Below are 11,765 nucleotides of genomic sequence, written 5' to 3' on the forward strand. Positions count from 1 at the left end.
CCCTAGAAGTTTGAGCAGGATCTGAATAGAATTTGGGAGAACTTTCTAAGCAGTAAGAACATAATGACTAAAGATATGAAGATTGCATTGACAGAGTACTATACAGACTGTAAAGTAGAAATGTATGTTTCTGGAGAAATACTTACAGTAGATTTGATGAGATGTCCTTCTTAAACTGGCTGTCAATGAAAGAATGGCTTAAAGAAAAGAAACACTTCTAATTGTAATAGAACTATCTTAATCCTGAAAGGAGTATTTCCTTCAGCAGATCCCTTTAAAGCTTATTTTAAAAGACTTCTAACAGAGTTCCTTTGTATAAAGCAATATTCCTCAAAGTGTGGTAGGATAATGGTTTTTACATAAAAGTGTTCTGTAGTCAAATTTTGGAAATGCTATGTTAGTGTTAAACTTTTTTTAAAAAAGCTTTATGAGTTTACAGAGTTTTAAATTACTTACATGAATTATGAGTCTCCAAGAGAAAATTATCTGACCTCAGAACTCAGAATTCTCTGGGGTTTTAATTATTATTATTATTATCATTATTTTAATAATCAATAAGTTCTAGGGTTTCTTGAGACAAGCTTTAGAAAATGCTGATTGAAAGCATCCACATACATATTTCAAAGAAAATGTTCATTGAGATAAAACAAGTCGAACTGAGGGATAGAAATAATAAAAAAATATAGTATCCAAGATCATTATTAACCAGCCTGCCTTGTCTTTACTTACCTTGCTGGTAGCTAGGAAACATAGAAGGGAAATATAACCATAAAAGCCTGGGTATTTTTTTCCAAGTATTTGACACACCATGATGAATAAAAATTTTTGAGTGCAAATTTTCTGTAAAATTCAATTCTATCATAAACAATGATAAAAATCAAAGTCAAAGGTTAAAATAAAATGGAAGAAAATTTTAATAATGTAATAAAGCATTTTAAAATAGTTTTCCTTATTTTGCCACAATCTCAGAATTTTTTCAACACTGTTGGAAACGTTATAGACAGCCTTCAAGGAAACATCTTTTATTTTTTTATTTTTATTTTTTTTTTGCGGTACGCGGGCCTCTCACTGTTGTGGCCTCTCCCGTTGCGGAGCACAGGCTCCGGACACGCAGGCTCAGCGGCCATGGCTCACGGGCCCAGCCACTCCGCGGCATGTGGGATCTTCCCGGACCGGGGCACGAACCCGTGTCCCCTGCATTGGCAGGCGGACTCTCAACCACTGCGCCACCAGAGAATCCCCCAAGGAAACATCTTAAAGAACATTTTAAGTTTCCCTTTAGAAATTTAAAATTTCACCATTTCATCGCTGATGGTTTACCAATAGCACCAGTTCATCAGGGTGGAAATGTACCACATAGTTGACCTGTTTAGTGGTGGAAGGAAGAATAGCCTACTTTGAAAAGTCCATCTGAAGAAAAAGCTTGGTGAAGAATCATTTGCTCCTAAAAAGTGTTAGTAAACTCCCTTTTCTGGAGTTAATAATGAAAACCAAATAGAAAACATAGTTGGGTCAACACCTCATTAATGGGATAATCAGTGAATTCTATACAACAGTCTGTACAATTCTATACAGCTATCTGCACCAGTGAGGAAGAAACTCCATGTAGGTTGGGGAGAGTGAGAAAGAGATGCAGAGAGACAGACATGAACTGAGAGGAAGGTCTTACCTCCACACATTGAGGATGGCACCTGAGCATTGTCAGTAGATCAAATAAAGCCAGTCAGCTCTTAACCAGATGGTGATGAGGCCGTGGTGGCTGTTTTAGAACTCTTGGCTTGCCTAGAATAGTGTTTTCAGTTCCCTTTATAAGTGGAGACTGTTGGCAAACCTTTCTAAGCTGCATCTGATATATACAAAAGTTTCTTTAAAAAGACTAAAATTTAACATAGGAAGTAAAGCAGCGTTCCTGTTCTTGTATAGTTTGGCAGTCCAGGTCTCATGTACATTCTCAATAATAAGAGATTAAAGATTATATTTCAGCGAAAGAGAGAAATCAAATAATGGTGCAGTATTAAAAATCTTGATCTTAAAAAATTCTGTTGGGGGAATTCCTGGGTGGTCCAGTGGTTAGGACTCTGCACTTCCACTGCAGAGGGCCCAGGTTCGATCCCTACTTGGGGACCTAAGATCCTGCAAGCCGCATGGTACAGCCAAAAACCAAACAAACTAAACTCCTATTGGGATTCATTAAGTGAATCTGACAGTGTTAATACATAGGTCATTTATTATCAAAGGAGAAATGTTATCCATAGTAAGCAATTGTAATACTGTATGAAAATATTTTTATATACAAATAGAGTGTCAAAATTAAATATATACATTCCATTAATTAAAAGGCCAACATATATTATTCTCTTAAAAATATAGTTCCCAAGTTGCAAACTCATTTAGACAAATTTTATTACACATAAATGACAACAGTAACTCAGTACTAGCATCCTTAGAACAGATGACTTTCTATTTTGTGGAATTATTCTTTATCTTCATTTTAAAACATCTGTTATATCATTTATTAAAGGCACTGTGTTATACATTCATGTTTAATTACATCTCTCAATTATCTTGGATTCCTTTATGCTACTGCTTCTTTAAGCTGTATGACACTTGTTCTCATGGGCCTTATCCATATCTCACTGTAACTCTGAAACATTTCCAGCACAGATGACAACAATTTCCACTCTCATTGCAGTATGCTGATGCATAGTGGGCCATAAAATTATTTTGGTAATAATGACATGTTAATTTTTAATCCTTGTAAACTTTATATATTTCACAGAATTTATATGTCTTCTGAAAATTTTAAACAGGTTTAAAAAGTATTATTGCAACTAATATCTTACATAGATTGTCTTACAAAAATCAGTTCAGAATTAATACCGATTGATATATGTCCTCATGCATGTGAAATAGTTTGTTGATTGCAGCATTTGGTTTCCACTGTTTATGTCCATCTTCTAGTACTACAGTAAGGATTTCTCAATTGCCGTAATCCGTTTTTACCAGGATGCATTCAGTAACTTCCAGAAGACATTTTACCCGGAAAATTGCATAAGCAGATAGATTCTTGGAGGATACAAATAAAGCTCTTAAGTTTTTATATTGCCACTCCGTAATTTTCAATGTTCTTTAGCGCCCCTCAAAATTTTATTCCAACAAGTTTTTATCTTTTGTAGTAGTATCTTTAGGAAACACAGGTCATTCTGTTTTTTCTGTTCCTTTAAAGACTTATTCTCTTCCTAGAGAAATATATAAAAAAAGTTTTTAAGTTCACATTTTTATAAAAATACACATTTAAAAATATTTAATCTTTAATATCCATTATGCTAGCTTACACTAAAAATTTGGTTTAAGTAAAAAGAATCTTGAATGATATTTTTTAAAACCATGGTTTCTAGCTATAATTGTGATCATTGATGTGTAGAAAAGTCAAGGTTGTTACGGTTTAAGATTTAGGATTAATTAAAGAGCTTTGTTAGGTGGATGTCATTTTCACCACTGCAACAGTGGTCATAAAGAGTGCTATTTAAACTTTTGTGAGAAAGATTTGTACATTACTCAATTGACTTTTTTACAATGGAAAAAATGTTTTTATGGAAGGAATAATTAACACTGAAAATATTCAGTTTATTTTGTCAAAGATGATTAATAAGGACATACCTGATAAAGCTTGTTCCCTAGTCTTCCCTAGAGTATGGAAGATCCCTGCCTCATAAGCTAGTTTTCAGTCCCTGACAAAAATCTTAATAAGGGCTACTTGTACACCCTACAGAAAGTGGAGAAAGAGATACCTCACACGGAAAAGATATATAGGAGAGTAGCTGTGCATATACTCAGTTATATTTCCATGAGTCTCTGGGAAGTGGATTAGTACAGGGTTGAGTAATTTCTTCATTTAGATAACAACCAATTATTGGGTGTTTTCTAGGTCAGGTATTGTGCTCAGTGTTATAAATGCATTATTTCATTTTATCTACTTAATAATTATGAAATTGACTATTTCACCTTTCACATTTGAGGAAACTGAGATGTAAAGAGGATAAATAAGCCGCCATGGTCACACATTAAGTAAATATAATGATTAGGTCTTGAGCTTGTTTGTCCTATTTTTAGTTTAGTCACATTCAGATCTCTTTTAGCTATATATTTAGTAACAGTAACACATATCCTTTAAATAATGCACTTAAAAGATTAGAGGACAGATTTCAAAGATAAATATGAAGGAGAATTTCTCGTATTCTTCTCTTTAATGAGGGTCCCAGGACATCTTTAAAAAGTGCAAATTGAAGTTTATGTGACTAAGCAGGTTTGAAATACATAGATGTGAATATTTGATGACTTTTCTCAAAGATCAAGATTGAACATTCATTAAAAAGACAAAAAAACAAAGAACCATGATTTTGCCTCTGTAATCCTGGGAACACAGATGTTATCTCCTTTTTCTAAACTTTCTTTCTAAGTTCCCCTTAGCCAGAGACCCTCAATGTATTTATTTATATTGCTCAGTTATTCATTTCAACTATTCCACTTCAGGTTGAATTCCTAGGGTTTCCTGAGTCCCAGGGTGTGCAGACTCACCCTGCTTCTCTAAGAGGAATAAGGAATTTCCATATATATATATATATATATATATACACACATAGTGGTCAAATAACATAATAACGGAAGTGTGAAAAAGGAATCTATCGCTCTCATGAGCCAGGTGCGTTCATTTTTCTATGTCTCATTCTAGTTAATATTTATATCATTGTAATGTTTAATCAGATTTAATTAAATATTCTGACTTTTTCATTCATATTTTCTACATTGTTATATAATTTTGTGTAATAATCTAATAGAATGTGTGTAAATATATATAAATATAGAATATTCATATACTATTATACATATACAGTATATACTGTACAGTCTATACTAATAAAATAGGTATAAAATGGGTTCTCATGTTTAGTATGTATTTCTTTACTAGAGTAGCTTTTTTTCATTGTATCTTGTTGTCTAGTTTATTTTCTCCTATATTGTTCATGTCCTTTACTATTACCTACTGAGGTTTTAATTTTATTTCTTTTTAAAAAATCAATGCTCTGACATTTTCTCTAGCTTCTTTAATTTTAAAATAGTGGTTTTTAAAAATGCAGTTTAAAGGGATCCAATTTCTAAGGGGTACCTCCCTTCTCCTTTTACCAACATTATAATGAATATTTTCAAAATCGAGCATATAAAAGGAAACAATTCAAAGAGAAATATTAAGGAATTAAGTTGAGTAAAAAGCTGATAAGAAAAGAAAACTATACAATCACTCTTACCAAATTCTTAGTGGGTTGGGCTTCACCCAGGGAAGTTGGTTTTCTTCCTTTACCCTTAAAAACCAAATTATATTTACAATATTGATTATTAATCCTTTATTACTCCTTCCATTAATATAATTGCTACTATTCATATTACTCTCAGCTCATCTAATCTATTTGAATATCTACTTTAAATTATTTATTGTTAGTGTGGCAGAATACTAATCTCATTTAGAAATTGAATAACAGGGAAAAGGGAGAAACAAGAGAGGTTAGTCTTCTGAATAACCTGGATGCATAATTTTTCAAATATGCCCAGCACTGTGTTAATTGCTGTGAGGTATGAAAAACTAATATAGAAGGGTATACTAACAGAGACAAAACTAGAATTTTAATCAACATGAAAATAACATTAGCATTAAGTTGTTAAATCCTTACCATAAATTTTATTAAGCTTTACCCATCAGAAGCAAAATGAAATAACTATAAAAAGCTTGTAGCATGCCTAAATCACGAAGAAAATTCAATATAGCTGACCATCTTTAACATCTTGCCTTCTCTTTTCAAGAAAAATGTGGATTGTAGCAGGTTAATTTTGTAACATAATTTTATTTAACTTCAAGATTTGAATTATTTGTGTATTTTCTTTTTCTACAATTAGTTGATTTTGGAATATGGTAATCAATGCAAAACTCAACACATGAGAGAAAGAATTGCAAATATACATCATACCTATAACCTTTAACACTTTCTAGGCCAAGAGGTGATATCGCTAGTTTGCTCTGCATTCTTTTCAGTTAAGCCCTGACGTGAAGCTTATACACAACATAAGCCATTACTAAGTAACTGGATGTGTAAGCAACATGAAATGAACTTGCTATTCCTGCATTAGATAGTACAGTAGTCTCTCTGTATTTGTGGGGGATTGGTTACAGGACCCCAGTGGATACCAAAATCCAAGGATGGATGCTCAAGTCCCCTATATAAAATAGCGCTGAATTTGCATATAACAAGGCACATGCTCCTGTATACTTTAAATCATCTCTAGATTACTTACAATACCTAATGCAATGTAAATGCTATGTAAATAGTTGTAAACACAAAATAAATGCTGTGTAAATAGTTGTCGATGTGGCTTGACAAATTCGAGTTTTGCTTTTTGGAACTTTCTAGAGATTTTTTTCTGAATATTTTTGATCCACAGTTGGTTGAATCAGAGGATGCAGAACCCATGGATATGAAAGGCTGACTGTACTTTAAATCACTATAAATAAGGATTAAGAGATGGTAGGCTAGAATGTAAAGTCTTCATGAATCTTAAGCTTGGCCTTGAAGGATGCATAGAACAAGAGAGATCAGATTTACAGAAAAGAGAACAGTAGAAATTCCATATAAGGAACTAACATTAGTAAGGGGACAAGATTGGAAATAATCTTGGCAAATCCACAACACCAAGAGGAGACTGGCTTGCATCAAGTAGATAATGTAATGATAAATGAAGTGGTCCAACTTATACAGTCCAACATATATTTTCATCACTGTCAGTAGGGCTCAGGACAATCTTACCATTTTACCTTCTGTGGACAACTACTAGTATTAAAAATTAAAAACACACACAATCTTTTTTCTATCATAAAAATATTAAAATTTTCTTTTAAAAATTATAAGAAATATTTTTGGCCTTATGTGGCAGCTGGTAAAATTCCTGAAGAGGGAGTAAAAATAATAATAATAATAGTAATTATAAAACATTTATTGAAACTTTTTAGTACTAAGTACTCTATATTATGTCATTTTCACATCCTATAATGTAGGTACTATATTTTTCTCCACTTTGCAGATGAAGAAACTGTTGTCTAGTCTCAAGATAATGTCTTCCAAATTTTGTTTTATTGTTTACATTTCATGACCACTAGCAGAGAAGTAGGAAAAAATTAGCCCTATACTTATCAAAATTATTGAGGCAAAAAACTTGAAAATTGTTGGACATAAATATGCCCAATTTTTATATACAAATATACTTGTTAAATACATTTGATTACTCATTTTATTGGCCATGAGTTCTTATAAGTGTGTACATGTATGGATTAAAATTATTAAGACATTTTAGAAATAAAAATTTACCATTCCTCACCCAACTTATCACACTAGCCTCCTTGAAAGTTATTATGACAATAAAATTTATTATTTTCTTTCATTTATTTATTTTCCTTTTTTAATTGAAGTATAGTTGACTTACAATGTTGCTTTCATTTATTTTTAGTACCTTTTTAAAAACAATTTATTTGCCCTAGCCAAGAGATGAATAGGTACTTTACAAGTTGAGGCTTTCCTCTTCTAGAATTGAGTAAGTGTATTTCAATTTCTTTGTAAGCACTTAGATTTCTATGCTAACAATTTGATCATCAGAGAATGATAGTATCTTATCACTGGAGTTGTTTACAGTTTTGTTCAAACAGTCCTCAGCTTACCTTGCTGGTGCAGTTCAACAGTGTTAATGTGCCCTGTGAAACTGTTGATAGGTGAAGATTGAAATCATCACTGATATTCATTTTAAGGAATTGCTTCAACTTTCGAGCAGCACGATATAAAAACGAAGCTTCCTATTACAGAAAAAAATCAGAAGGGCTGTGTTTCAAATAAAATATTAAGAAGTGATAAGCTTTCCTAAGGAGCCTAAGGCCAGAACTGTATTCCTAAGTAACACCCCACCTCCACCCCAGTTTTCTTCTATTCCAGTTAATCGCATGACTGAAGAGCAACTAGACTGAAACTGTTTAGCTCCCAGGTGACAGCCTAAAGTGCCTAGAACCCAGTTTAATGATTATCTGACTTTTTAAAGTCTCTTTTCTTTGCTATGTGTGATCTTATCGCTTATGAGTGAACATATAACAAGTTTATTCAATTTTAAACAAGATAACTAAAGGAGAGGTCTTCTGAAAGCAATAATAGTGAAAGGTATGTGTGACTTTTCTTATTGTTATTATTTTTGCCCTTTTTGAGCTATGGAAGAATAGCTGGCAATAAGAAAATAAAGGGCCTATTCACCTAAAACAAGTTTTTCAAATATTTAATGTAAGAAATTAAAAAAAAAGAATTTATGGATATATTCTTAAATGCCATGAAGTTAACTCAGCTATTGTGAGTTTTAAAAAAGTCTATTGAATAACACACTAGTTTCTGCAGAAAGAGATGACACAAATTTTTGTTGGAAATTCTGTAGATTGTAATATTATACTAACTAGAAGTGGTAGTGGTTTGAAGATAAGCAAATATTGAAAGAAAAAATTTCAAAATGCCTACAACTAAATTACACCCATTACGTGTGTGTGTGTGTGTATGTGTGCGAGCAGTCACTCTGACAAGCATTTTCCTGCATAAAAATTTCAGAAATAAAAGATATGTGTCTTTGAATTCAGCAGTTCTAGTATTTTCAAGGTGAAAATGAAATGCTAAAATTAAAAGGAATATTTATCAAATAAGCATAGGGCTATTTGTAAAATAAAAGTATAAAAGACCATAGTATAACTTAACATATCAGTGGGAATTGTCGGGTTAGAGCCAAAAGACTGTGTTATTAATATAATCAATATAATTAAGAGATACAAAAAATATAAGCTTCTATGAAATCAAGCTTGAATGACATATAAACTCCAAATAATTGTCATTACCTTATTATCATCACATGAATGTTTTTTAAAAAAGTTAGGTTCGTTATTCAGGCAATTGCTATCAAAGTCTATCATGCTGTCCTGTAATAAATAATATAAAATAATATGGTTAAACTGGGGACCTTTCTAGCATGTAGTAATTATAAAAATAACAATGTTATAATACTTGGTATTTATATGTGCATTTTAAGGAAAATAACTTTAGTCTGACTTAGCTGACTAGGCAGGAAGAATAGTTGTCTATTGTTGAAGAATAAACAAGCATATACAAACCCTCACGTATTTAGAGCTTCCCCCAGACTCTATAGGTTAAGCTCAGAAATCATGGAGAGAAACTGGCTTTTTTGGGGAAATAAAAGTACCTATTTTAGAAGTTATACTATATAGACAGCGTACTATAAATTTTGAAATCATGAGGTTGAGATGCATTTAAGAGGTTATTTGGTCCAATTTCCTGCCACTATCAAACAGCGACAAAGGGAATTTACTTTAGAATGAAGGTGAAGCCTCTTGACAGTGAGTAAATTTGAAATTCATTCTGCAGCATTTTAAATAATCCAGTTGGGGATGTTTGAGGTAGAATTTAGCTGAGAAAAAAGTGAGATTGAATATGTGCATTGTCATTGTCATGTACGAGGGGGGGAAGGCAAACTGGCACATTCTCATTTTTCTTTTCTAAGGAATGTAGTATTAGAAGGTGGGTATTAGCTGAATCAAGAATGTACTTGAGGGCTTCCCTGGTGGCACAGTGGTTGAGAGTCCACCTGCCGATGCAGGGGACACGGGTTCGTGCCCTGGTCCGGGAAGATCCCACATGCCGCAGAGCGGCTAGGCCCGTGAGCCATGGCTGCTGAGCCTGCGCTCCTTAACGGGAGAGGCCACAACAGTGAGAGGCCCGCGTACCACCAAAAAAAAAAAAAAAAAAAAAAAAAAAAAGAATGTACTTGACATATTAGGAAGAATTTCTTAAGGATTCAGATTCTTTATGCACAAGATTGGACTAGTTCTGTCCAGCAAACTAGCCATTCCATGCTATCAGAGCTTCTAGAAGGACTTCAAGCAATCTTAGCCTATGTGTTGTCATCTAAGGAACAGATAAAACGTGGAGTAATGGCAGGATGTAATCATGGGCTTCTAATCTTCATCTGCCTCTCAGAAACATATGCATTACTCTTCTCACCACTGAAAAGCATAAATGGTCTCTGGAATTATCCTGACTTTAAATGTATCTGTTTTATCTATAGGAATTACAGCCTGAACACGTAATCATTCATTTAACCATTCAACACTTACTACAGGCCAATGGGCAAAGTCCTCTGCCAAGCTTGATAGGGGAACAAAGACAAGAAAACACAGTCCCATTTTCTTATGCCATTTGATGTAAAGGGCAGATGCTGCATCCTTGGACACTTGTACATAACATCTTATATTTGTAAAAGTATGCTTATGTAAACAGATTTGTTAGTGCCAGACATCCCAGTCATGCTGCAAATATCTCAAGTGCAAATAGATATATTTTTCTATTACTATCCTCATGTTGCCATTATACGTATTCCTGAAAAGATAGTGGAAAATTAATGTTTGCCTGTTAAATCATTTTCCTATTGACTTGCATTTAACCCTAAGAAGTACAATAAATCATGTATACATTTCTCTCTGATAAAACATGCTTTTCATTTTTGCCATGCCATCTGTCAAAAAAAGAAGATAAACAAATGTGCAGCTAATCTGTATGATGTTTTCCAATTTACCACAAATATTATATGAACTAGTACCTATTTCTTGGATCATTTTAACCAATTGCATGACACACGAATATTTGAAAAGTCATATTGGTTAAGCCATTGCTCCAGGTATTTAACAAAACTCATTTTTGGCAGATACAGAAAGGGTGTTTTTATACCAGGTAATTTGTTTGCCAGATGTGTACAGCAGTAGATAAAATTCTCACTTAAAAGTTTGACTTAAAAGGTTGAATCCTATAAAAGTCACAATTATAGTTGACTAGTTGACTTTAGTGCATTTTATGAATAGATTTAACAAAGCATACATGAGTGCCAACTACAGTTGCTTTCTGAAATTGTCTCCATTTAAGCCCTGTGAGAAGGATGGCTCAGACTGAGATATGTAGAATCATGGAGTTGGAAAGAACCTTATGTACCTATCTTTTGATTTAATAAATAGTAGAGTTACGTTATCAGTAATAGTTTCTTACAGGCATCTTGACATATGTGAATATTTCTTCATATTTATTATGAATATGAAGGAAACAAGAGACAAGGCAAGATCACATTGACTGTGAACTCAGTATTTTCCAGTGTAAAACATTATGTTACATAAGTTGTTCCTAAGATACCTAATGTTCTTTTGATGTGTAGAATTGCATCTTCTTTCATTTTAGCATAGTTTTCTTCTATCTTTGATTTTTTTTCTAATGCATGCACAGCAGCCCCTTCCCCAGAAACACTAATTATATACACAGTTGATTTTCTATTTCACTTTTTTCTTTTATATATTTATCTTTGATTTTTTTTTATGATTCAATTTTGTGTGGTTTTCTCCAACATGTCTTTCATATGTCTGTTCTAATGGGGCACTCATGGTTACATGTGTTCTAAGTGAACTAATGTCTATTTACTGCCCATAAATGATTCTCATTGGCAGCTACATAACTGATAGCTGTCTCCTTTCTATTCTTCTTCTATTTTGTAGGTCTGGGCCTAAGGACTGGGATTTTGATATGGAGAAGAAAGATTCAGTCTCGTGTCTTACTATTCTTTGAAAATGAACTTGGTCCCTACAGAAA

General features: G+C 32.9%; 1 protein-coding gene across 1 annotated transcript; it reads right to left on the bottom strand.

Annotated features, from left to right (window-relative positions):
- Nucleotides 1-2,432: 2,432 nt before the first annotated feature.
- On the bottom strand, nucleotides 2,433-9,034 carry IL7 (interleukin 7; the record flags this gene model as incomplete). Its single annotated transcript, XM_081214261.1, has 3 exons — nucleotides 2,433-3,239; nucleotides 7,760-7,891; nucleotides 8,960-9,034. 3 exons carry the CDS (start codon nucleotides 9,032-9,034, stop codon nucleotides 3,120-3,122), a joined length of 327 nt encoding a protein of 108 aa, XP_081070387.1. The 3' UTR covers nucleotides 2,433-3,119.
- Between the last annotated feature and the right edge of the window lie 2,731 nt (nucleotides 9,035-11,765).

The sequence above is a fragment of the Mesoplodon bidens genome (genome assembly GCF_964165515.1).
Source record: "Mesoplodon bidens genome assembly, chromosome: 16".
NCBI classification, from domain to species: domain Eukaryota; kingdom Metazoa; phylum Chordata; class Mammalia; order Artiodactyla; family Ziphiidae; genus Mesoplodon; species Mesoplodon bidens.